Here is a 27,747-nt window from a genome sequence, read left to right as displayed (position 1 = left end):
TTTAGTTTTCAATCCAAAAGAGTCCCTCTCCCTCCATGATTTTGCCTCTCCTTCTCTCCCTGGGAGAGGGGGGAGGGGATTGAGAGCACTGCTGTCTCTGGTTTAATTGCCGATCCTGAGTCAAACTGTAACAGGTCATTAGATTTATTACCTACAAATTCAGTGTCTTAATATAAATATTCTGTTTGTACCCCATAAAAAGGTCCTTCTTATGCTCTGATTCTTTAGATAATACTCTGATACAATCTCAGCAGTAATCCGATTAGGGTCATTTAATCTGTAGAAATAGAATCTACCTAAATCAGTGCTACAAATTTAACAGGTATTTTAGACAAGCATTAGCTTAGTTATCACCTAAAACAAAATGACTCCTCAAACACACCAACTGCAGAATAGCAAAGACATCTGCTTTACAAAGTCAAATGTTGCCAACTTTTTTTTCCAAAAGTTTGGAATTTGGAAGCCTCCAAGTGTCTAATGAAGTTAAAATACTGTGAAATTTTAGGACTGGGGGAAGCTCCTGTAAACAAGTACAGAAGTAGTCTTCCTTTAAATTACAAAACATTCACCTTCATAAAAAGCTTTAAAACTGACCCAGTCAATAACAGTATAGAGAATCTCTGTAAGCTAAAGCAGGTCATATATTGCGATCACACCACAATAAAATGTACTTAAGTGTCAGGAACAAGAAGGAAATAATGACACCTTCAGGCCATTTGATCTGAACCACTGCACTTTTTTGGGCAGCCTAGAGTAAAGCAATTTTCTTTGTGGCTCAGAAAGCACTTAAAAGAGAGGAATGCTGTATTTTCTGCATTTTGTTGCTAAACAGACTCTCCCATGTTGGGACAGGCTGCCCAGAGAGGTTGTGGAGTCTCCTTCACTGTAGACTTTGAAAACCTGCCTGGATGCATTTCTGTGTGGCCTGCTGTAGGTGGTCTTGCTTTGACAGGGGGGTTGGGACTCTATGATCTCCAGAGGTCCCTTCCTACATTCTGTAAGTCTGTGTTCCCCAGCAGGGTTTACTTGGCTTAAAGAGCTATAGTACCTGCTGCTTTCAGCAGGTGGAAGAAAACTTCAGAGCCACATTTTTTAATGGGCTTCATTGATACTTCAAACCCAGATGCTACAATTAAAAACAAGCTTGACTTTGTGTAAGGAAAGCATCAGAGGACAGTAATAATCCTGTAAAAGGCTCGTATTCCACAGGTTGCCTCTGCAGAACAGGCAACATCCCACTACAGAATCTTGTCTGAAAGTGTATCCCAACACTAACACTGGAAGGAAGGAGGCTTCTACATCTCACACGCTTTGGGTTTCATATCAGGCATGTGAACAGGTGCCATTCTAAGCCAAGTGAACACAAGGTTAGAAACTTTAATCTAGGTCTAATAATGAAGTATCAGCAACAAAGTGGAGGCAGGGACTGAGCAAGTCATCTGTGCTGAGACTTGTTTGTGGTTTCTAAAATGCCCAAAACAGCAGCAGTAACTATTCCGTAGTGTCCGTTTTCCTGGTGAGTTGTGTTGCTGATAGGAGGCTTTTCTGTGTCTTGAACTAAGAATGCATTGAAGTACCCTGTGCCTAATTCCCTGAATCCTTCAGGTCCATGCTAGAGCCAAATATTGCTACCAGCTGCTCCTCGTAATGTGTTATATTCCTCTTCATGATGTCCATGCAGGGCCCAAGCAACCTCTCAAATGCTTGCACATCCATGACTGCAAAGGAACAGAAGTGAAAAACAAGATTCTTTTTCAAAAAGGACACCATGCACCAATCTGTTTTTTTATCTCAGAACACAGACCTCTGGTCCAACCCATTTGGGTTTGAGGCTTCAATAGAAACCACAGAAACAGAAATCAGATTTCTGATTTCCCTCTGTACTGTTACTTGGAGAAACAAAGATGAGTGAAATACAGACCAGACCTCAAGGATAGACAAGAAGCTGATGCTACTTACCCATTCAAAGGGCACAGGGCACACAAGCAGAAGAAAACAACCTGCTGGAAGTGATTCTCCAGCTTCAGCATGGAGATCTGCTCCAGCCCACGCTCCCAGCTTTTCATATTCAAACGCCAGTTACCAAAAGGCTGCTAGGTTTTGAATAGCTGCTCACTCGGGGATGGTCCACAAAAGAAGCAAAAACCAGAAAAGAGTAGCAAGAAACACAGAACATCTGCTTACCTAAACATTTGACCTTCCCAACAGCATAAGCAGAGGCTGCTCTGGGTTGGTTGGTAACAAGTGCAAGCTCTCCAAAATACTGCCCTCTGCCATATCGGGTAATCTCCACTTCTTGGTTAGCTTCTTTACCTGTCATAGTCTGTTGACCAATACATTTTCATTATTTGCATACAGATCTGACTTTATACAAGCCTGCAGTTAATTCCAGTTATCTTATAGATGTGCAACAGCTTATTAATTCAGGACTTTTAAAACTAGCAAGTCCCACGTCATGCTTTGTACTGGCAGAACACTTTGACAGCATATTGAATTAGAACTTTGATAAGAAAGGTGTATGCCAGCCCAAAAGCTCTGAGATTGGCAAATATTTACTGTTCCAGCTTTGGGAACTGGTATTTCATTAGCTTAACACAGGTTTTATCATGCACAACATGTTGTCCCCTAAGGCTGCTTCAGACTGCACAGAGATCTGCTCAAATGCCAGTGTCTAGTATGTCACTAGAAATAACAGACCCCAGGTTTTATAAGTTGCAGTTTTCTATAATCCTAGAAGAAAAGTCTAATTTCCATCCTTAAGGTCAGGGGCAGTATATCAAGCTAGTTTGCAGAGGAGCAGACATAAGCAAAAGATTTTCCAGTCAAAGACTTCTGGCCACTTCAGAACAGGTCGGTTTTAAGTCCTCATACATCACATGAGTGACAATGCTAAACATCATAAACCAGTATCTTTAAAGAAGTCAGGATAGGCTTTTTCACACCACTTGATCAAATCAGGAATTGACCTAAAGCCTAATGACCCAATCTGAACTGACCTTGCTTTTCATCAAGATTCTTACTTCTCCAGACTCTACAATATAAAAACAGTCAGCTATGTCGCCCTGTAAAGAGGAAAAGGCAAAACAAATTATTATTTACTTTACTGTAAAAGTATGTGTAAATGGTATTAAAGCTTTCACTTGTGCAGAAATCTGCTAGAGTTAACAATCACTCCAATTCTTAACATTAAATGGTGACTGGTTAAACAGAGAAGGAACTATTGGTACACACCATCCAGTAACAGGGCAGATGAAAGGAAAAATCAAAGGAGATTGATGATATAGATCAAGTTCTAGAAAGGAATCACAAGGTGTTCTTGAGTGTGAGTTCTTGAGCGTGAAATTTTAAAAAATGTTTTAGTCAAATTCAGCTGTTTATATGAAAAAGTTGCTGTGGGGGTGACCAACCACTGGAATGGGTTGCCCAGAGAGGTTCTGAAGTCCTTTGGGGTATTGAAAAGCTGTCTGGAAAAGACAGTCTGGGCAACTGGCTCTATGTGGCCCTGCTTGAGGAGGGGGGTTGGACAAAATGGTCTCCAGAGGTCCCTTCCAACCTCAATCGTTGTGTGAGAGTTTCTAGAACCTTTCTCACATCTATCTGAACCACATCAGGTTGCACATCTGTTGACCTTCAACAGACTGTAGGTTACAATCTGCCCTGGAGAGCAGATTTTTTTTTTTAAATTTTAGCTGTGACAGAGGGGACTTTCCCTCTCCATCCCAACCCATGTGGGCTTGATATAGGATTGGTATTCAAGAGTGGAGGGCCGACACATGCCTCCTGCTATGAATCAGAATTAAAGGGACTAAAGGCTTCACAGAGACTGAGCTGGATAAGTAACTGATAAGTGAATGGGCGCGGCTCAGCAAAAAAACCCTGAAGAAACAATGCGAGGAGGGAGATAAATCAGACATTAAGTCAAGTGGACAAGGAGACTAGGAATGTGATGGGAAGAATGGAGAAAGATGACTATTACTTGAGTCTGAAATAGGGGCTGGGAAAAGATGATGAAAGATTTAAACATGGAGATATTTAAAAAATAGGCCGTTAGCTAAGCTTCCTGGGGATGGTTGTAAAACACCCAGCACAAAGCTTTTCATTCACTTCTGTCATCCACCACAACATGAACTGACACACTCAGCACACTTCTGAAAGAGTTAAGTGCTGAAAGAGTACTTTTTTTTTTTTAAAGAATGATAAGAAACTGAGTGTGGACAGCCTCATAACGCCAGCAGGCACTAAAAAATGTCAGGTGCTTTAAAGTATTCTGCCTTAACTGAGGGGTCAAAGTCCAGAAAGATAATTAAAACGTAGAATTACCCACCAGAGAAAAGGGGTTCATAGTATTGATGTCACGTAAAAGCTATCACAGCTTTTCCAAGCATAACATCACTGTCTTTAGCTGTCAAATGCAAACATCCTTGTCCTTAATTCAGTTATTGCAAAAGATTAAGACCAACTGCATAATTGGATCACTCACTGCTTCCCAAAAAGTTATTTATGACACAGCCAAAAAAAAAAATTCCACAGCTTTAGCTTGAGTTTGTCCAGCCTCATGTTGTACCACTCTGGCCTCGATAAAATATATTCCAAGAACCAAAGATTATCAATTAACATGGGACTACTCCATGACTGAAATACTCTTCTTAAGAACATCAGGAAAAACTGTGGTTTTAATTAACTATTCAAAGAGACTGGTAGGATTAACTAAGTTGGATCTAACTAGTAAAATATTCCAAATGACTTCATGTAGTTTCACCCAAACCATAATCCTGTTGAATTGTTTGGTTTTGTTGTTCAGTCAGACGTAGGAATTAGAGATGCCTTTACTAGATGCTTGTGCAGCCCTGGTCACAGGTGCCTATGAAAAGTCGAACTAGGGGCTTCCATGGAAAATTACTAACACAGACATTTACTTTCAGCTTCTTAAGGCATACAGCTCTTGTAACCTTGCAAAAACCATTTACCAAACAGATGAGAAAAGAAAAATACGGAAGCTAAAGTAATATATTACATTTATAGCAAAAGACATATTGGTTGTTCCCCAAACATTCAAGAAGTGGCTAAATACATTTCAAGTATTAAAAGAGTAAATGATGCCATGTAGGTCCAAGTAATAGGATTCTGTAAGTCAGTTCCAAACAGGAAAAAAGAAGCAGAGAAAGGAGAATGATAAAGAGAAATTTAGACTTCAAGTACCTGAGAAAGTATGCATTCCCCATCTTGATACACTTTCTCCCCTATGACGTCCACTATCTTCATCCGCTCTGATGCCTGAAATGAAGAGAAAAATGAAACATAATTATCTATTGTAATATACCTTGGGTAAACTTTGTAGCCCTGAAATGAAGAAGCATTCACTAGACACACAAACATGCAGCATCTGGGTACTGAAAAATACAGCCCCTACAATGACACTGTTGTACTGCACCACAGCTTCCAAGACTGCCATCATCAATAGGGAAAGAATATTGCTTAGTGTCCCATCCAGGTGCTTTTCTTAACCTCAGAGTTAATGAATAACTGATCTGTCTGGCTTAGAGCAAAGAATAAAAACCACAACCAACTTCATCCAAGATTCAGTTGAAATTTGACAAAAACACTAAGAACAAACTTCAATGAGGAACACTAGGAACACATTTTCAGAATATTTTAGTATTTTAATGAATATATGGGGGCTTCTGTGACCAAGATCTCTTTCCTAGAGTGGAGAGAGGAAGGGCATATGAAAAGGACACCAGGTCTAAATTGTGAGCAGGCACTGCAACAAGATGCCCAGCAGCCAGGGCAAAAGGTACTAAGCTGACATGCAATGCAACCTGTCTGAGCCTCCGTAAATTGCAAGGGAGAAAGAAGAGTTAAATCTACCTCCAGTGTTTCCCACTGCCCATCTGAAGATACAGGCTGAATCCATATCTTAGAAGTGACAATTTATATATTGCTCCTAAAATCATGGGCCACACACATGACCATGACATCTGCCTGCCTTTCCTGTCCATTTTGTTCCCAGGTAGCAGTACTTCCCTTTAGCCTATTCTTAGTCTACCTTCTGAATACTGGTTAAGGTTAAAACAAGACCTACTCTGGCTTAAATCTTTGTATCAAATTTAAAGTCATTCATGGTTGATAAAAGCCAAATATCATCACTTTAGTGTCATACCCCCCAAGGGAACCAAAGCCCTGAGTTCCAATTTTCAGGTTAATACCTGTTCTCTGACACATTTAGAGATGGTTTGTTTTGTGGTGGTTTGAGATTTTAAAAAAATCTTTAAACAGGCTGAGATAAATAATTAGCAATTGCTTACTGTGAACAAAAGATAAGAAAAAAAAAACATGTACAACTTCAACCATGCAAATCAAGTTGTACAGTAAACGTGATACCAAAGCAGCTCTTAAACTTTTATTCTACGCAAAACCAACACAGATTTCTGCTATAGTAGGAACACTGGCTGCAGAGCTAATGCTAATGTAATAATTTGATGCAGATGTCTTTGAGAAGCTTTACCTCCAAGAATTTAAGAAGGGGCACAGACTCAATAAATGATTCATATGTCTTCCTCTTCTTTGCGTTGTTCTTCAATATAATCCTTCTGAATGTCCCTCGATCCTGCAAGAAACAGCACGGAGAAATATATTATTCCTCTTGACTAAAATGCTCCTTTTAAAACATGAACTAGTATTTGCAACAAATGCTTTGAAAAGCCAGCTGTTAAAATGACACCATATCCATCGCAACGGTGATCATGACAGCTCTTGTGAGAGTACTTGTTGGAATAACAAATTGAAAAAAAGGAAGCTGTAAGACCTGGCCCTTCTCAGAGAAGCATTTAAGAATTCCATTTTTAGTCCATCTTGTACAGGGTTGTGTTTTTGGGTTTTGTTTGGCTGTTTGTTAATATACCTGTCATGCTTCCACATATGATACAGAAATTATGCCCTTCTTGCTGAAACCATTGGAAATATCATTTTCTAACACTTATTGTTAAGGCAACTGCAGGATTAAGTCTCAGATTCTTTTCTACTTGAGTCACAGATTTCAAAAGTGAATTGGAGGTTTATACTGGTCTCAGATAGATCAGGAACAGAGTATCACAGAGCAACAGGCTTGATCCACCCCTCCATCTTCCAGATCTGAGCGGCAGCATTTTGCAGTCACTGCTTCCTAACTGCCAGCTGCCCACATAAGCACCTTCCTGATGGACAAAAATGTTTATTTTACTTTTGAAGTCCAAATGTTGGGCAAGATTTCCACCAGCACCACCACCCTTCCTGCTCTGAGCACTTCCCAAGCAGCAGCAGCGCTGGCCACGCGGCGGCACCGAGTGCCCGAGCCAAGGCAGGCTCGCCCCGCTGCCTGGCGCCCTGCGGAGGGAGACAGGCTGGGGGGTCTTGCCAGAGATCCAGATGAAAGGCTTCTCATTTCCCTGTAGAAAGGGCAGGGCTCAGCTACTAGCAAACACGGAGGAGAATGGGCACAAGAGAGCTGGAACCAAACAGTGCATCCGGGCTAAAAGGGAAGGGCACTTTCCCACTGGCTGTTTCTGTGTTTGCCTGACAATAATGCCCAAAGTTGCTGGTAGGATCAGCTCTAAATTATGCATACGGTGAGAATTGCAGAGTTTCCCTTTACACAACATGAGCCTCTAAGTGTAACAATTTAAAAAGAAATAAAAAATCAGAGGAAACAAGCAGAAGTTTGGCGAGGAAAATGGTACCAAACAATGTAATAATATTTTAAGTTTACATATCCCACAATTAGCAGAAACATCCACTGAGAGCCCTTCCTCAGGATCTCATTTTCAGAAAACAACTGCCACATCAGCAATAACATTCTGAGGTGAAGAGCTGTTTTCAAGTAAGAGAACAGTTTTATGGGATGCAGGCTGCAAATACTTGTAACTCCAAGCAATGGCTGATACAGGTGACACTAGTGTGATATAAAAGTGGGAGATGAATGATGAAGGAAAGAATGGTATTACTGTTAGCCAAATGAGAACACGGGGTTATAAGGCATGAGGGATTGTTTTTTCCTTTTTTAAAATACACTTTTCAGTGGTAGAAGTCTCTGGAAATGTACATTTGGAGAAGCAGAAAGGTGCAGAAATGGCAAGGTGAATTCTGAAAGCATAACAAATCCATAATTTATTTGTGTGAGAGCATCAGTAAAGGAGGAGAAGCAGCAGCATTTGAACAAAAAAGGCAGAGCTGTTAGGGAAGTGTGCATGATCAGGCAGTTTTCCCCAGACACAGTCAGTAGAAGAGGCTGAGGACATTTCTATGTGCGATTACTGCTTTGTGCCTGAGCCTTCCAGGCTTTTGTTGGGCTAAGTCTGCAATGCAGCAGGAATAATCCACGTTTCCTAGATGGCAGATAACCCACAAGTTTTAACAATGACTTCTGCAGACTAATAAAAATATCATGTTCACATTACGGCAGGCACAAAATAGTATAGAGAAATAGCCAAAAGTTTTAGGCAGGAAAATACAAAACATCCATAGGACAGATAGCAGTGAGAGGCTCCCCTTCAACTACACCTTGCTAATTAAGTTGATGTAATTATAGAAAAAAATAAACTTCTGGAGATCATCTAGGCCAACCCCTCTGCTAGACCAGGATCCCCTAGAGCAGATTAAACTATTGACATCATCAAGATACTTAAGACCTTTCCAATCCCCTTAAAACAGACAAAGTGGTAGGAAGGTGAGATGAAAATAAAGAGCATCATTTAGATACTGTTTCCCTTGCCCCATAAAATGTGCATTAATGCCTCCACTGTCCTCTGCAGGATGAAAACAAAACCAGGATTTTTTTTCCCCTAACAAAAGCCACACTTACAGCAAATGAAAAACAATAAAGGGACAGATAAAACTAGCCATATCTTTTTTACAGACAAGTGGTTCTAGAAACATGTCCAAAAAGATTTGCACAAAGGATCTCTTATGCCAGGAGGTGAGATAACAGAGTATGATAAAACAGCTATTAGCACAAGGAGTCATACCAAGAGAAGCACCAGACATGGTGAGTTAGTGTTTAAAATATTATACAGCTGAGAGCAACTTCCTTTCCTTACCAGTCCCCAAAGGGCTCCTTCTGTTGTGGCAACAATGGTGGCAGCTCGAGGAGTATTGTACATCAACGCCAGTTCCCCAAAACTGCCGTGATCATCATAGTGGCCCACACAGCACGACACGTTGTCTTTTGCTACAACAATATCATACCGTCCCCTGGAAAACAACGGGATAGATATTTTTAGACAACATTCCAGTCCAGATCATAAAACCACCTTTTTGCTGTAATACAAATAGTCCTCTTATTGTTGGCTGAGATGGAACATGCTTAATTGAGCTTTCCAGTTGTTTGATACTAAGCTGCTTCTATCTACACTATTTCCACAGTAATTCCCTCTTAATAAAGCATCCACTCCGGATCGATCTGAGCACGATCTGCTTGGTTTCCTCTGCATAGTATTTTAACATTGCTCTTGTAAAACGTTCTGGCCAGAGTGACAGGTAGTTTCATAGTCTTTAACAGTTTGTCTTCACAGTATACTTGTTATCCCATGAGGCCTCTTTACAGTGACTTGGATCATCTACAGCCTCTCTTCCGTTTCCTCATTGCTGCAGCACCTTTGGGACAAACTCAATCCAAGTGCTCACCTGCTCTTATGGTTTTCCCTCAACTTCTGCCTAAGGGTATTTCTGTATCGTAATCCCAGTCTGCAATCAGAGTTTGTTTCTGCATATGCCCATGCTATAGATTCAAATTATCCAGCTCTTGCATGGACAGTACAGCTGCTGTAGAAGCACAAAAGTCACAGAAAGGGCCTTTCTTTACATACCCAAGATACTGACTTTTGCAGTGCTAACTGACCAGTCTTAATATGAGCAGCACATAATGATCCTCAAGCTGGAAAATTCAAAGCTAGTTCATGAATTTTATACATAGCACATCCTTATACTGCCACACAGCATCTCCAGGGACAACCATTTCTCACCTGGTATTTGTCTCACAGATCACTTATGACCAAGACTTTTATCCCTAAGTCCAACTTCACACCATGCACAAACTTAGCAAGCATGAGTAACTCACTCCAGCAGTTTTGCAGAACATTATGGGTTCCACTCTAGTCACACTGGTTTCAAATTAAAGTGGCCAAGACAAAAGGTTTTTAATGCCTTTTTCTTGTTGTTACAGCTCAGGTCTAGAAACAGGAAAACTCCTTACAACTCTTGACATCTAGCCAGGATCCGAACAGATCAAGAAAAAAGTGCTGACGTACTAAAAGCTTGCTTGTACTTTGTTCATAGGGACCTGTAACCTGTTTCAATTGGAAAGGCCTCCTCACCCTGTCCTGCAAGGGGCACGCTTCCTACATTGTAATGAAGGGAACAGTAATCCAGAGTTTACTGAGAATCAGAAGGATGCTGTGATGAAGACACAGGTACAAATCCAGTGACTCAAAGTTCAAGAAACAAATCTAGATCAAACCGTACCACAGCAACTGCAGATGAATAAATAGGCTGTGTACAGAAAGTAGCCCTGTAAAAGTCAGACAAGTGTCTGTAACACCTTCAGAACTGTCTTATGCAGGGGACTTAAAAAAAATAAAATTAAAAATACAGTTTGACTAGGCCTGATTAATTCCCAGGTATGGCACCAGAGTTCATTCAGTAATTAGCCACTGGCATAAAAGATTATACAAAATATATCATGCTTGGAGAAAAGCAGGTAGGGAACACCCTCCTGGCTTTCAGCAGCTGAACACACACATTGTTTTCCCCAGGATTTCAGGTCTTTGTCAGAATGAATGGTATTATCTCCAAAAACACCATTAGACACACACACACACACACACACACACAAATAATCAACAGAAACGACAGTAGGTGAAACTCCTCATGGTAAGAAAGTATGGGAACACTCATTGGTGAGACCTGCCCAGTATTAAGAGCAGACGGTCTTTCAGGATTACTGATGGACAGCCCTGGGTTTGTTAAGTTACCTCTGAACACTTCTGCATCTAAAAAAATTTATAGGAGCTTCCAGAAAGTAAACATTACATGCATCAAACAAACAATTAAAACATAAAGTGAGGAAGCTTTGCACAAGAACTTAATCATCAACTGTATTAAAGCCTTTCAGACCCACAGAAAAAAATCTGGCTGCTGGATGGATAGATGTGTCAGACTGAGATATGTCAGAAGATCCAAGAAATGTAGTCTCTCTTTGTCATCCAGAACGATAAAGGATAAAACTAGGCACATGAAGACTGTGTAACATTCTTACCAGACACTTTTTACACTCTACTACTTGCTCACACCTAGGAAACAGAGCAGGAAACCAAGGGCATGCTAACATGCTAAACTAAATCAGGATTAGTGTTGATGGAACGTTTAATTAATTCTTGTAACATCTACTATCTATTTAATGATTCTCTGAGAGGCACCCGAAGCAACAATCTTTAGAGGTTTTTTTGATCTTAGAAGAGTCATCTGCGAGCAACTTAAGAGGAGTGCAACTTCTTCCTGTCCCTCAGCCTGAGGGTCACTTAGTAGTGCCGTTCATTTCCAAATAACTATAGCCACATAACCTTCAGCCAAGCATTCAGCTGCCTGTGGCCCAAGGAGTAAATTGGGGAGGCAGCACTGGGTGACTTTAGTTCAGCTTTGCTGAGAAAACTGTTGCTGAACTGTGAGACAGTCTGTGAGCTAAAGCCCTGCAAGATAAGAATAAAAACACAGACCAAAGTGTAATTGTTGAGATGGCAATAGTTAAGAGCTCAAGGACACAAAAGAAAAATATTGACATGAAAAAATACAAAAGCTCAAAGCAAAAAACAGCAGAAGAGGACAACTCAGCAAGATTGTGGATCAGCCTGTTCCAAGAGGCAGAGGTCAGTGCCGCCCCTCCTGATTGATGACTGCTCAATCAACAGAGACTCATCAGGTGCCTCCTCAGCAGTGATACATACTGATGTTTAGCCATGCAACACCTCCAGCCCAGCTCTAAAGAGCTGCTGCATCCTCAAGTCACATCTATCCTGCTTGCTGTTGCTCTGTGCATAGTGAAAGACACTCAGAAGTTATCTGGTGAGGAAGTACTACAACAAGAAGACTTTGGGGAAAAAAAGGCTTGTGTCAGAAAGTCTGTTTTTCTATGCAGACAAGATGCTGAAGAGTTATATCCACACCAAAAAGTCAGTGTTCATTCAGACAGGAAGAAATTAATCCTCAGGGATATTTAGGCATTAATGACTTAGAGTAACAAGACATGGCTACTGGTGCCTTGAAGGAATCAAAGTCCTCCGAATTTTTACTTGCAGGCAAGTGGAAATACTATAGCCAGAATTTCTTCCAAAAGGGTCAAAGATGCTCAAAATGTGCATGCACACACATATGTATTATATGCCTGTTGCATACATATTTATGATGTACAAAATTATCATGTGAATTTACTTGATGCAAGAAATCACAAAATGGCACCTTAAACTCTGCAAAGACTAATTACATGACTAAAACCAAAGTAACCACAAATCTTTCTAACATCAGTGATCAAAAGGAACTGGACAAAGTCCAACTTGATCTATGGTAGCCATTCCCATGAAGTTTTATTTCCTGTATTCTCCTTCCTCAAAATAATCTCCTATCTCTTCCCCTACCCTGTGGTTTCTTTTGCTGCTTTTCCCCTTTGTTTCTTCAGAAAAAGCACATCTTGGGCTAGAGACAGTATGTAATACAGCTGATTATAAGTAATGCAAATGCTGCTGGGCACAGAAGCTAAACTGAACAGTTTCACAGACAAGCTCATGCTGTGGCCCCTTCCTCAGATAAAGTAGTATTTGAGTTGTTATGCAGTCACACAGAATGTGTTAAACCAGCAGGTTTGAAATGTCCACCTCTCAAATTCAGTTGCCCCTGGGCAAATAATCCAAAAGTCAATGGGACCCTAAAGGTGAAAATGGAAAAATCAAAGAGACAATGACTGCAAAACGTAAGTTTCCTTCAGAAACTGTCCTGCAGTAAAAGCATTCCCTGCCATTTCTAAGAAAACAAACAGAAATATATTCTACACTTCAAAGGCACAGCTGCTTACTGCTCAATGACATAGAAGTTGTCTCCATCATCCCCTTGGTCAATCACATGTTCCTGAGGTTTTACCTTCTTCTCAAACATGGCATCAAGGACCTGAAACAGCTGCTCCTATAAAACAAGCAGAAGGGGAAGGGGGAAAGAGGTATTTAAGAAGAAAAAAAAAAAATCAATCAAAAAACCTCTCGGAAGAAACACTTTAGCTTTATTGCTGGACAAGGGCGAGTTCATCTGACTTCATCTGGATAGTGAAGTGCAACATGCATTGCATTATTTTACTGTATGCAAATACAAGTAACACTGATACTAAATGTTGATTTCCACTAGTAACTACCTCACTTGCTTCCAGATTATTCATAAAAGTTCAATAATGCAGACAAACATAAGACACCTCCATTATAGAAGAGCTAGTAACTTACACATACCATTTCAGCACCAAAGCACACATGTACTGCAAGCTTGGTATCATGTGACACAGATTCACTGCAATGGATACATCTTGATTATGTCAACAGCACATGTGTTTCATTATATGATTTATTAGTAACTTATTTGTACTGTCATCTAGGAGCCCCAGTCATGACCAGGACTGAACTGAACAAGACTATCCAAACACATTTCCCTAGATAGTCCATTTCCTAAGAGAACCTGCAATTCCAACACAAGACAAGATCAGACAGGTACAGAAGGCGAGCACATACAGAAAATAGGATAATGCTGCTCTGCACAGCAAACTCAAGTTAGGTTTCTCTGACAAGCCATGACTGAACAGTCAGCCAGGGCCGCTGTGAAAGCCAAGAGACATGATGCCAACCCATGCTTTGCCTCAATGCCTAGCTGCTTTACCATCTTTGTGATCCCCAAGTCCATTAACAATAGACTTCAGTTGCATTTTCAATTATTAGATGTTTCAAGTTGAAGATATAGATGGCAGCTGAGTTTCTAAAAATATACTGCTTGAACACACAAACAAGTCTTTATGCTTCCAGATATAACTGAAATATTTACTGCACTCCTTAAATTGGGAGTAATCGTTGCAGCATCTGTAGGCAGTATATTGAAAATACTGCCTATCTTTTCACTTGATCCCTGTTTTCTTGTCTTTTAAAACTCTTCTGATACTTAAACAATCACTGTGTGAAAGCCATTTATTTTAACCACACATTTCACAGCATGCATTTCAGTAACAGCTGTCAGAAAACAAGCAACACAGATTTTAAAAAGCTTTTTTAAAATACTGTAGCTGAATAATGGTTCATTTGGGGGATAAAAAGGCAAGGACTTATTTCAAGTAAATAAAACACCAAGTTTTTCTGTCAATAAAAGGACAAGCTTAGTCATATTTCTGAAGTGTAAAAAACCCTCTTGGTTTAAATATGGGTACTGAGCATGCTCAGGGTCCTTGCTTTATGGATAACAGCCATTGATCTCACCCAGTACAAAATTCTATTGTAATTAGGATTCTACAAATTTCATTTGTAAGACACTGTGGAGCCTACACAATACATCATACAGAGCTTTTAAGAGGAGAAAACTTATCTACGTCCCCAGCACTTTATATTGAAACATAAATCAAGTTTTCCACTGGAGATACTCAATCTCATGGTTAAACTCTGTGACAATATGAATTTATTTTAGTCCAAAGTTCAACATGAACCTTGGTAGAAGTGATCCACCAGACACTGTCTATTGCTTCATACCAAGCATTACAGCAACTTTTCATGCAAGTAAAGACATTTAAAAGGGTTGTTGAATCACTGGGCCTAAATTCAGCACAACTCACCTAAATGTAACCTGTGGAAAAAGGATGATTGTGGCCAGGACATTTGAGTCACATAATCTTATTTACTCCTAAAAGGGTTTAATGCAGTTTTGTTTTTGTTTGGTTTGTTTGCTTGTATTTAACAGTTTTACATGACACTATTTAGAGGATAAGAAGCAAAATATTTTGAGTCTTAATTTGCAAGTGCTCCTCACAATCAGGAAAGGGCAACATACACTGCAAAAGCAGCAGCCATGCACTCTTCCTTTCAATGGATATCCCAAACCAACCTTCCAATCCATGTCACATTATACATAGAGGGTGAAACACATTATGGGCAGGAGGGGCGAAAGGATGCAAGTTCCACACTCCCTTTATACCCATTACTAGAAAAGCTCTCCCCTCTCTGCTAGGTGCCCTTTATCATAGTATACTCAATGTATGGACTGCAGCTCTCTCAGCCATGTCATATTTGAATATAAACTGGTTAACTTTTACTTCTGGTTGATTTTGCTGGAAGCTAAAAGATTGGCCTACTCAACGCCAATGGTGAACACATTTTGTACATGCCACCTGAGCTGCTGAATGTTCTTAAATATCTTACATTTTTTTAATGTACATAATGAGATTATTTGCAAAAGGAACCTTTAAAATGTCTTAAGTAAATAAGCTTGATGACAACAATCCCAGAACAGTGAAAGGTCAGTCTTGAAAAGGACAGTTTTAAGGAAGCTTTCCTCAAGTCTGCTGCACTGAAAAGCTTCCAACAATTATTTTAAGAAGGCACAGCAATCTGAAATCATGCAAATGTGGATTGTGTTCAATATCACAATTGTGAAAGTAATTTTCTTTTTAAGTTGCTCATAAAATTACCTGTTTCCTAGGGAAAAGGAAACCAAGTACAATGGTACCCAACAGCAAATACTGAAAGATCAGCAAAAGAATAAAACCAAAACAAACCACTAAAACCCCCAACTTTTAACACACACACACACACACACACACACACACACACACACTTGAATCTGCAGGGAGGAGGATCTGACAATTATGGAAACTGACAATTTGACATGTTTGTTTATATTGTTCATTGATTGCTGATATCCAAATACACATTCCAATCCAGCCTGCATATTATTAGTAATTCAAGAACTATCACAGCACAAACAAGTATCTGACCAAGCTATTACCTATACCTACAAACCACCAACTCCATTTACCTTTTCCTTAAAATTATATTACCTGATCTAGGTTTTTGAAGAGTAGGATATCTTTACATGCTTCCTGCAGTCTGCATCTCTGTTCATCAGTTTTTGGATGAACTACCTTTAAGAAAAAGTAAAATGAAACTGTCATGACAACAAAGTAATATTATTACAGCCTGAACCTGCACTTCAGAGTGAAAAAAGCAGAACACAATTTAAGAGTGTTAAAGTATACAGTTCCTTTTTGGTTTTGGCATAAACAATATTTATATGTAAACATACAATGCAAGACAGAATGAAAGAAACCAACTTATATATATGGGGCTGACAATTAACGCATGCAAAAGTAACAGTCAAGAAAGAAGAGGATTCCTTTGCTGTTCCCTTCCTTTCTAACCCAGCCAGAGATAGAGTCAAGGCTTGAGCATTTGGAATAGAGGAACAAGACAACAGTTTCCAAACTCTGCCTATATTAGTCCCAATATACTTACTGTTGGCATACAGGTAGTTAATAAGTTTTCTGATACATACTGATACGTCAGCCCATCTACTAACAGAAGTTATCCAATCATTGTATTACTCCCCCCCCAACAAAATTACTTAAGTAAAAAGCCTTTCTGTTATCAAATTTTTTTCATTACTTCTTTCTAATTATAAACATCCCATCAGATAAAGGAACCAACACCCATTGTGTCATCAAAATGCTCATGCATGTGCTTGTTGGGGGTTAATTATGAAAACAAAGATATTAATTACCTCACATTCACCACATTAACTCTGTTTCTGGAATAGCAAGAATTCAAAACAGACAGCTACCTTAGTAGGTATTTCTAACAAAATCATTGTCCAAAGTTGAGCATGTCTTAGATCCTTGTTTTAAAAGAAAAACTGAATCAGCAGTCAGGAAAATTAAGAGTTTTCTTAGAATTCAAGTATACAAGTTTACAAACATTTGGATGATCAGATGCACTCAGTCTTTTTTAAAAATTATTTTTATAGTACCTTATTTATAAAGTATCTTTATTTTTAAGATATATTAGATTTGACTTAGATTTTCATTGCAGGAGTGTAAGCAAGATGGAATCTGGAAGTGGAACACCAGAAGTCCAGAGAGAAAATATTGACCCACACCAGCCAGGCTACAGGATTTACACATAGGAAGCATCTCCTAAGGAATGCAATTACAGTATCTGGACTTGCAATTCCTGGGAATTCCCACCTTACAAAAACAATAGAAGAAAAGGTGGCCAAAGTCTCAAAATATTTCAACAAAGTATTTCTCCTACCCAGGCAGAACTGCTTTGACAAGAAAGGCAGTAAAATAGCATGTGAGGAATTTTAACCACCCATGAAGAAACAGCTGTGGTAAAGCTTAACTGATTCCTCACCACAGCTTTAGGAATTGCCTCAACAAGCCCTTAACATAATTAAGGAAAATATCCAAAATTTAAAAAATGCGGGACTTAAGCATAGCTTCTGCGTCCTTTGAAGTATAATTATATGAAAACTTTTGTGACTAAAAAAGTACATGAGACAAAGTGGGCCTAAATTTCAGAGCAATTACACTATCAACATCAGCTCACCACACAGCCTCTCAGAACAAGTGATAAGGAAAAGGTGACATCCAGACACTTACCTGTCAGACTACAGAGAGAATCATGCACAGTGCAATTCACTCATACTTACTCTTTTTTCTGCACCTTCTTCCTCTTCATCTGGATTGAAAGGTTCAGCAGAAACTTAGAAAGAAATGAGAGGAAATTAGAAAAAGCTGCAATTACACCAGAACATCTAACACATCAAGTTTAAATTCGTTTCTTCTACATTTAATTTATCTTCAGGAAAAATAATCACTTCTTATGTCATTACAGTGTCAGAGGCTTAAATCCTGTCTATTCTCTGAGCAGACACAGCTCTCGCTGTTCTCATCTCTCATGTAAAAAGTCTGTAACTTACACTAGAAAATCATTTTGCCTAGCAAGTACTCCAAAGCATGCACAGAGTTCCTTTCAATTCCCTAAAACACAGGGTAGAAATACTGCAGCTGCACTGCTTTGTTCTTTGTAGTGCAACGTATGTAGCAACACACTAATAAAAGAGAAGTACAAGGAGGCATGTGGAACTCACTCCACCTCAAGTCAGGTTTGCAAGCAAATACCTGTATTTGGGGGTCTTTTCAATACAGAGAAATCATGTTTACACAGAAATTGACCTGCAAAATGAACAATCAGCTTGACCATAGTATATTCTATGGCAAAAACTAATGTCTAGTCTCCTTCCCCATGTGTTCCTATCTCTTACTCTATTTGAATCAAATGAATGTCAAGTTGCAATATAAAAACAATTTTTAAAAATGCACAGTGATTGTTTTAAAACAGATGAGAACGTTTGTAGAAATAACACACTGTAGTGCATAGGAACAAGGCTCTGCCAAACATATCATTATAACTACAGGATAGGATCAATTTTAAGAGATGCAGTGATAATGGTGAGCTTCTCTAGTTTCAAACCATTTTTGTTTGGTTTTAGTATTTCAGAAGAGGCTTATCTTCACAGTTATGCTGTTATACAATTTTACCATATTAAACACAGACACCTTTGGCTGCCAAAATCTCAGACTTTATTAATCAATTTGTGGGGTTTGCTGTTCTAAAATGTCAAAGTGAACTGTACATTCTAACTAGTTGTACAGACAGAGAAAGTGAATCAGTCTTGTTTGCATCTAGTTCAGCTCTTACTTCAATAAGGGTGGTCTTACTTCTGAGGCTATATGCTACTTGTCAAATTTTACAAGGAAACACAGACAAGCATTTTTTTTTGTACTTTATCAAGCATCCTGACCACACTGAAGACTTGGCACAATCCCCGGAAGCTCACTGCAATTACATCTACCCACTGAACAGACTTGGAGAGTATAAATAAAAATGAGCATTTTTAACATAAAAATTAAAAAAATCCCAACAACTAGAAGGCTGAGCATTCAGCACTTATACATAATTTCAAAACACATATAGGACCATTGACCTTATCATCATAATTTCAAAAGGACTATAAAAATGCACATGTCCAGCATAATTTGCTAGGAAAGATTTGTTTTGGTTTATTTTCCTGTCTACAAGGTACATTTCTTTCCTAGCAAATTAGATTTTAATTCCTTTTTTTTCTGGACAGGTTGAAGAGACTGGAATACAACACAAGCATTCTATTTATCAAGCCACAACACAAAAACTCAATCATGTAATCATTAGGCATTTAAAGAGTAGCTATTGCTCACACAATAAAGCAGGCATGGCACTGGCTCTTCTGGTTTGCACCATTTAACAAGGCAGAAATGGTGGATTATCAGTGAACCTCCAACAGATACTTTAGTTTAACAGAGTGGCCCACCACGTTTAGGGCAGACACTTTATTAAAGCCACAATTAACTTTCATTCATATCCTGCCAGAAGCAGAATTCTCTTCGATGTTATGTATCAGCTGTCATAGTGGGACAAGTTTCAATGCACTCTTCCCTCTAGTTTTGAAGACATTATTACTTGAGAAAGAATCACCAATTTTCTCCCACCTCCATGCACTCCCTAGTCACTAACCAAGGGCTGAGATACTCCCTGGTATCCTCTGCAGTCTCTTTCAGTACAGAAAAGGAAGTGACTAACAAAATACAGTTTGGCCAGAGCCCCTACACTTGGAGGAAGGTCAAGAGACATAATCATGCAAGTATGAATTTTGGCACGGTACAACTTTTGGGAGGAAGGAATCTGTATGATTTTCAGGTCATCCAAACCATGCCTGGGCAGACCAAGTCAGTTTGCAAGCCACGTAACATGGGTGACTCACACGAGTAGAAGGCTCAAACATTGCTATTTCACTTAAAGCAGCAGCAAGAAGACTGACTAATTAGAACTGAAACTGCTCATGCCACCACAGTCTATGGCATCTTGCAGCTAGAAGACTTTAAAATCAGTGGTTTGGGGTTTTTTCTTGTTAATTTCTATGTAGGGACAGCTTATGATTTTGCAAATACAGGATTCTTTTGATCAAGTCAGCCACTATCCTGTATACAAATTAGAACTGACCAACACAACAGTTGGTGTTTGTGCACACCTCATGGAACCTTGACATGTTGCACAGCAAACAAGCTACACACAAGAAATCTATTCATTAAATAATTTTCCAGGGGAACATCAAGCTCTCATTTCTCTTTTTCCCTCCTAGCATTTCCAGGAAAAGGCTGCTTCTCTTCACGAGAACACTACTTTGCCACTCCGTACTTCTACAAATAATTCTGTGAACATGATTAGTTAAGTCCCTCTTTTCCAGGATGACCCTCCTGCACAGTCTGTGGAGTTTCTCACCATCCCAGCCATGGACCCCTGCTTTGCTGGCTCAGTCTCTGACCAACACACAAAGCCTTGTTCCTCTGATCAAGAAGGAAATGAGATTCCCTGCAGAGCCCTTATGGCTGTCAAACTGCGTGGAAGAGTTTAACGCCAAGCAAGATAACACTAGCCCTCCCCCTCAGGGAACACACCAGCCTAGGACATGAAAGTAGCAGATGTTGCAGAAATGAGGAGCTTAAGTGGGCAGAATGAATCCCCACGGTTCTATAGGTTGAGAAAGAAGTAGTAGTATGTGAGAATGTGCTACTGTCACTTATGGGATATGAAAGCAGTATCATCACTTTTGGTCAATGATTCAAGAAGTGTAGAAATAACATTTGTTGTTTTTCTAGACAAAAAGAATATAAACAAGATATGTTTTAAGGTACAAGGTCAGCTTGACCTTTTTAACAGATTACTATTTGTCAAGCAGTTTTCTTAATCCTGATTTCTTGAATTATTTTACTGAAGTACTGCATAAACTAGAAGCACACTAATTTGTTCAACATTTATGAAAAGTGCAGAAATAAACTTCCTGACCAATTCTTGCCATGTGTCAGATAACTTCGCTTTTGAGTAAGTGTTAAAGAATGACAGTTATATATTTACAAACATTAAAGCTCAGGGGAGTCAAGAGTCTAAGCCTCAGGCTTAGATGTTTCATAACTAAAAAGAAACACCAGGTGAAAACCCAGTAATCATTACAACAGTTTTTTAAAATGAGTTTATGTATCCTTAGAATTTGTGTTAGTTCACCAAGGGAATCAGGATCTGAAGGCAGCTAATCACAACTGACCAGGAACAAACACTTCACAAGTAACATTTATGACATTAATAAAGCAGTTTAAAAGATTCTATAACTGCTATGTGTAAGAGAGGGTCACAAACAACTGTTAGTCTGCAAGAACATATATCCAGCTAAATAATTTACCAGAACAATTATTAGTCTGTCCTAAACTATATTTATAATGTAGACAATCACTTTATTTTCTTTTTATTTAATGAGAATTATATTTTTTTCTAACTTTCATTCTTGACCTACTGAACAATGAGAGCAGTACCATAATTTCCTATATAGCCAAATGTTTAAAAGAAAAATTTCCTTCAATATGTCCAATGTTAGTTTCTAAATTCTTCTTCTATTTTGCTCTTCCAGAGTTGTGTAAATCTACAATTCTGTACATATAACTCTTGATTCCAGCAAATAATAAAGCTCTGCTCTTTCCTTCCCTTACAAACATACACTGCGCTGGAAACATGACAATAGCCACTAGGACTGACAAGGTTCACCACAGACTAGCAGAATGTTCTGCTGAATAGAGAACTAGAAAATAATACACTAAATGCAATTAATTTTTCTTCTCCATGGTTTCTTCTGCTTTACTTAATTAGTTAAAAACAGATACACTTAGATACTATAGTGAGTAACCCATGATGCAATGTTGGTTTCTTATTTGTTGGTTCATAAAGAAGAAATCCTATGAAATTTGCAGAATGAAAGGTTTCTTAAAACTTAACATATCTAACAAGGAAATAAAATAAAACTTAGAGCACCAAACCAAACATATCAGTCCTTGATCTTATGCAAGGGATTATAAAATGTTGCTATGATAGCAGGGGGCTGAGTTCAATAACACAGGAGCATCCACAGAGTTCCCCTTAATCCAATTGCATAAGTTAGCAGTTAAATTTTACATTTGCTGTTCAGTTGTTCACACTAACCTTTAGACCTCTTCAATGAAGAAACATGTTTCTACACCTAAGAGTAGCTCAGTACAATGAGAGACCAATATTGTATTTCAGAACTGAAGATTCAAAAATATTACAACTACCCTCTGATTAAGGTTCAACTTTTTAACTTTGGGAATAATTCAGCCTTCAATTAAACCTAAACTTGGAGATGTATTTAATTCTCATTGGTAAGATTTTACTCTGTCAGAGGTGTTCCAGCAGAAATAAACTGCCACTTTTCAATTCACTGCAAAGCAACCCTTTCCATAATTATTATGTTGCATTTATTCTGGACGGAATCCTTATTACTGCTGAAGGTGCTTTAATAGTCTGTGATCACCCCCAGAAATGGTTTCTGAACTACTCTCAAAGTGTTGCCCACTGGTTTCTACAGTGAATTAAGAAACAATTCTCACTATTTCAAATAAAAATACTGAAAGAAGTATGAGAAATAAGGCAGTGATGAAGAGAAGCTAACTTTCAATCTAATTCCATTAGTCAAATATAGGTATCAAGACTTTCCAAGAAACATTAATTTCTTAAGAGAAAAACCATACCTGATACTCTTCTGTTGTATCGATTAACAATGGGAGCTGCAAAATAAAGAATTCAAAATTACAAATGCTATTTTTTATTACAAATTCAGAGTCATAATCTTTAACATCCAGGATACATTTTCACCACAAAAATCCCATACAAATATCTTTTTTTTAAAAAAATGCTTCAATATAAAGCTTTCATCCTCTTACTTGCCAGCCAGTAAGTGTTTATTCAAAGTTAAAACTTGCTAACCATTACATGCTAAGATGGAGAGTAAGCAGCTTGGGTTTGTTTTTTACCCAGTTCTGAAAAAATACACCTCTACAGAGGTTACTTGATCTTATCATCAATTCCCCACCCACTCAGAATTATTATAAAACATTCAACTACCTTTAAGTTAGCTGTACCTACTTAACATGGATCATCAAAACACATAAAAAGCTGCTGGAACGTACTAGTTAAGCCATTCTAGACTTCCACACAGCACAAGCCATGTAACTGCTCAGGAAGCGCTTCCAGGCAGCTATACTTGACCAAGGATATCTTCCATAAGGACACATGTTTAAGTTGAAAAATTCTGAGCTGGAGGATCCATTGTTTCATTGTTTCTTTGTACCTGCTGTTAGGTACACAAGGTATTTGAACTTTATCTCCAACTCGGGGTGAACTTCCTGACTTTCACTATTCACACACATTTTGACATTAAGCCAGCCTTCAGTAAACAGCATTTTTTCTCCTTTTCACTGTAGCCAAGTTACTTGTTTTTGTGAGTTCCTTCAGTCTCAACGCAAAGCAAGCAAATTAACCTGTAAAACTTCATCCTGAACAACCCCAAAACCCCACGCACCTCTTCACCACTAACAACTAAAGTGATTTTATTCTGAATGCTTCATGCTTTCCATTTCCTCTTTCCCTCAACTTCCCAGTACAACCAATGACTTTTCTATTCCATTCTTTAAACATCAAAGAATTACATAAGCCTTTATACCACATCAAAGCATGTGCATCACAGAGACAGATTTATTAAACACACTCTACCAAAATCTTGATGATCTTATGATTTCTTAGAAACTTTTTGGTATCTCAGCACCACCAGAATATGAAGAACAATGCTTTCTTAAGCAAGTACACAAGAACTCTGCTTCTATTGAACATTTATAACAACCCTGTGTCTACATTAAAACAAGTAACTGAGAATAGTATCAGGAAAATAAGATCAAAATTATTATTGTATCTTTTGCAATTAAAAGAGAAACCAGAAGAAGGAAGATGTTCAGGGGAAGAATGATCAGGCTAATTCCATAGAATTTTCAGCCACATCTATCAACAAGGGGACAATGCCCAACTTAGCAAGAAGCTAAGGATTAAACCCAAGATTTTTATTTTCTGTAACACAGCATAATCCTTATAAAAATAACACTGATTCAGAGTTTCACACCTCAAGCTTGAAGAGGTTCAAAACTACTGAATTATAACCACAAGAATTCAATAAACTTTCTTCTCAAGCCTTTAAGCAGTTTTTGACAGCAGCAACTCTTCCAGCAAATAAGGGCAGCATATATTGCACTTGTCAAAGGGCACCATGGATGCAAGAAGTTATTTCACCTTAAGGGGAGACAGGCATTTGGAACAGAGATCTGTTCTGGTTTGTTTAACGAACTCACACACCTCCCTGAACTGAAAACATTCACACTTTGTGAAAAAAATAGCACAGCTAAAAAGAAGCTGTATCTGGTACAATAGTTAATACTGCAATACAATCATTTCCTTTAGCTTCATTTTAGAATCAGCAAGAAGAATCCAATTTTTGAAGTTCCATACAGTTTTTCTTACAATAAACTTTATCAACATGGAAACACAAGCTTTTAAGAATTCAGCAGTCATTTACAAAGGCTAGTTATCCACTTCCTTTGTAGCTAGTTAGGCTCTTTTCAGAGGCTGTTACACAGAGTAAAAGTTTCCATTTGCCCGAAGTACCAGCAGGATATTAAAAGAGAAGAAACTGACTCTAGAATTTAATTTTTCTATACAGTTATAGCTAGTATCAAAAACTCTTCCAGGAAATACTAAGTTTAACAGTCAAAGGAAAATATACCAACATGCAAGAGACAAAAAAGCGCTTTTTAAATTTGTATCTTTTAGGTAGTGTTTGCTTCATTGCATTTTAGGATGTACAGATTACTTAAGGAAAGCAGAATGATTATGTCAAGCTACTGAGAGCAAACTGGAATAAGAGGATATCATACTTGAGAGACTGTAACAACTGTCTAATAGATGCTATAGGAAAAAAAAGCAGTACTGATAACAGGATGCTACAAATAACACTGTAAGTATCCTATCCCAAAATTGCCATAAATTTAACTTTTAAAATTAACGTAGGAGCTCCTGCTTCCTGATGCAAATCAATACATATTTAGCAGTATCCAGTGGTGTCTGCAAATTTCAGTCAACTCATCTACAATTCTCTGCTCACCAGCCAGCCAGCACCTTTTATCCTTTCACTTCATACTTCTAGTTCTGTTACTGTCTCAGGAAAGAACAATGTATTACACCTGTATTTTAATTAAATTTTAAATTTATTAAATATTACTGATTAAACCTTCCCTCAGCCTCCATTGAGATACAAATGGTGATTTCCTTAAAACTACAACGCTTGATTAAAAAAAAAAAAAGGTCTGGTCTTTTGTGATAACCAGATACAGAAGCAAAAAGACCTCCAGGAAAATTAGCTTTAGATATTTTAACCAAGTAACTAAAGAGAAGTGAAATCAGTTTTCCTTAATACTTAGTTTATCTTCAGAGTTCTATTGTGTGAACAAATTAAATACAGGCAGTGAAGTTATTTTAGTATTAAAACCAGTTACTCTATTTAATCTTTCAGACTTAAATAAGTGAAAACTGTCTCTGCAAAAGCAAAGACATGCAAGCAGAGCAGCTGCACAATGGTAGTCTTTCACTTGGTATTTTTTATGTTAAACACGTTCCAGATACTATGCTGCCAACACATACTAAAATTAGAAAAATCTATACCAGAAATATACTCCCTTTAAAACATTATCACCTTGGATCCATCACTAATACTTTGCTTTATAATTGGTTTCATGTAATTGATGAAGATCAAAGAATAAATAAAATTAAAGATTCTTCTAGACCTTCATGTTGCTAGGCTTGCTTACACATACACTCTTAATAAATACATTAATAAAAGCATGTGCATTTCCTTCTTCATGTACTAAGCTCACAGGCTTAATACAGTCAGATCATAATCTAGATATTCTTCCTCAATCTCCAAAAAAATCCAGAGACTACTTCAGAAGAGCACAGAACATCTTGTGTTAAACCACCAGCCAAACAAATTTCAAAGGGAAAAGATATAAATAAATATGTAGCACTAGCAATTATCAGATTATGAAAATGTCCACTGTGCTACCTAGACTTTAAATAGAGCAGCTATTCTTTTGACTGAACTTGCACCATACAATGCAATACTACAATAAGGAAGATGTTCTGCGAAGAGAGGCTCTTTTAACATTAAGAGCAAAAAAATGAAAAGGGTGAGGAGAGAGCTACTGTGCTGCTTTCCCAGTAAATTAAAAATTATGGAGGAAATAGGTGAAAGTACTACTAAAAAGTACTTGCATTGTAAAGGTGATCATATCTTACAGGAACACTTGCAGTAACACTGCACATTGCACAATACAGAGTAAACCTACACAGAATAAAACTAGAAGTACCACGGGTGGTGTTCCATTGATCTGATCAGGTAAGTATAAACAGGAGTATACAGGCGGGTTTGCATTTTTGCTATTTAGTACCATATTAAAAAGTTATTTCCGTGTTTTATAAGGATGATTTTAAACACACCACAGTGGCAATAAACATCCCTAGCTTCAGGGAAAGGAGGAAAAAACAACAAACCACAAAAAACCACAACACTCTTGTCCACAATGATTTAAAGACAGAAGTGTAAAGATAAGTAGAAGAGATTGCACTGTAACACATGATCTTTCACATTACACGCTGGGCAGGATGCTCATTTCACTCCTATAACTCGGGTCAGACCCCAGACGCAGTTCTGGCCGCCAGCTCCGAACACCGCCAGCGGGGAACCAGTCTCTTACCGCAGTCTACCGGCCCAACGCCAGCGCGAGCAGGGCTTCCCCGGGCGGGCAGCGCGGCCGGCGCACAGCCTCCCTCGGCGCAGCTGACACCCCGCACCGAGCCACAGCGGGACGACCCTGCTGGAGGCGGCCGGCAGCACCCGCCCCGGTACCGCGGTGCTACCGGACAAGGCAACCGGAGCCTCTCCTGCCTTCAACCCATCCCGCCCGCTCTCGTCCCGCACCCCAAGTAAGGCTGCCGCGGCAGCGACGACGGAGCAGCTGCGAAGCTCGCCCGGAACTTCCCGGCTGCCTCCTGCCCAGGGGGAGGAGCCCGGCGCTCCCGGCCCTCCTCCGCCGGCACAGGTAACCCCTCACAGCCTGTCCTTGCTGCAGCTACTTACGCTCCAAGTCGGAGTCCTCGTCTCCGCAGTCGGTCTCGTCATCGCTTTTGGACTCGTTCTGTCTGGGGTGCCCGCCGAAACCGACGATCCTGCGGCCGCCGCCGGCCGCCTCCTGGTCGCGGGCATGCCTCAGGCGGGCGAAGTAGTCGGCGGTGAAGCTAAGCGGGTCGTCCGGCCGGTGCCGCAGCACCTCCGCCGTGCAGCCCCGCAGCAATTCGAAGGTGCCCGGCGGGAACTGGATGCCCACGGCGCCGGGGACCGAGGAGGCCGCCGCCTCAGCTGCTCCGCGGCCGGGAGTGGCGGTCTCGGGGCTTCCCTCCGCAGGCGCTGATTGCATCTCGCCGCTCTAGTCAAACGAGCCGCGCCGGAGGGGCCGGAGGAAGGGACGTTAGCGGCCCCGGTTGCTAAGGTACGTGAGCGGGCGCGGGGCCAACGGCCGCTGAGGCACGGGAACGGGCACACTTGAAGATTAAGTTCCACATTTTTTAATGGGCTTCATTGATACTTCAAACCCAGATGCTACAATTAAAAACAAGC

General features: G+C 39.3%; 1 protein-coding gene and 1 long non-coding RNA gene across 2 annotated transcripts in view; both read right to left on the bottom strand.

Moving 5' to 3' along the window:
• Window positions 1-27,747, bottom strand: part of LOC127391888 (uncharacterized) — a 38,837-nt gene that overhangs the window by 10,530 nt on the left and 560 nt on the right. The gene's annotated exons all lie outside the window — the stretch shown is intronic.
• Window positions 127-27,562, bottom strand: LOC127391885 (cAMP-dependent protein kinase type II-alpha regulatory subunit-like). Its single transcript, XM_051635116.1, has 11 exons — window positions 27,211-27,562; window positions 22,724-22,759; window positions 17,743-17,795; window positions 16,094-16,177; window positions 13,094-13,200; window positions 9,072-9,225; window positions 6,506-6,607; window positions 5,200-5,274; window positions 2,997-3,062; window positions 2,185-2,323; window positions 127-1,718 (listed from the first exon to the last, which is right to left on the bottom strand). The coding sequence occupies exons 1-11, from the start codon at window positions 27,545-27,547 to the stop codon at window positions 1,585-1,587; spliced, it is 1,287 nt and encodes a 428-aa protein (XP_051491076.1). The 5' UTR covers window positions 27,548-27,562; the 3' UTR covers window positions 127-1,584.

The sequence above is a fragment of the Apus apus genome, chromosome 17 (genome assembly GCF_020740795.1).
Source record: "Apus apus isolate bApuApu2 chromosome 17, bApuApu2.pri.cur, whole genome shotgun sequence".
NCBI lineage: Eukaryota > Metazoa > Chordata > Aves > Apodiformes > Apodidae > Apus > Apus apus.
The sequence above is the reverse complement of the archived record's forward strand: the minus strand, read 5'-3'. Positions and strand labels throughout refer to the sequence as shown.

Excerpts from the sequence above, each read along its gene's own strand:
- LOC127391885 (XM_051635116.1), bottom strand. The coding sequence starts at position 27,547 with ATGCAATCAGCGCCTGCGGAGGGAAGCCCCGAGACCGCCACTCCCGGC. Across the intron at positions 9,226-13,093 it reads AACTTCTATGTCATTGAGCA|GGGACGGTATGATATTGTTG; the intron begins GTAAGCAGCTGT and ends GTTGTTTTCCAG. Across the intron at positions 1,719-2,184 it reads TGGGAAGGTCAAATGTTTAG|TCATGGATGTGCAAGCATTT; the intron begins GTAAGCAGATGT and ends GTTCCTTTGCAG.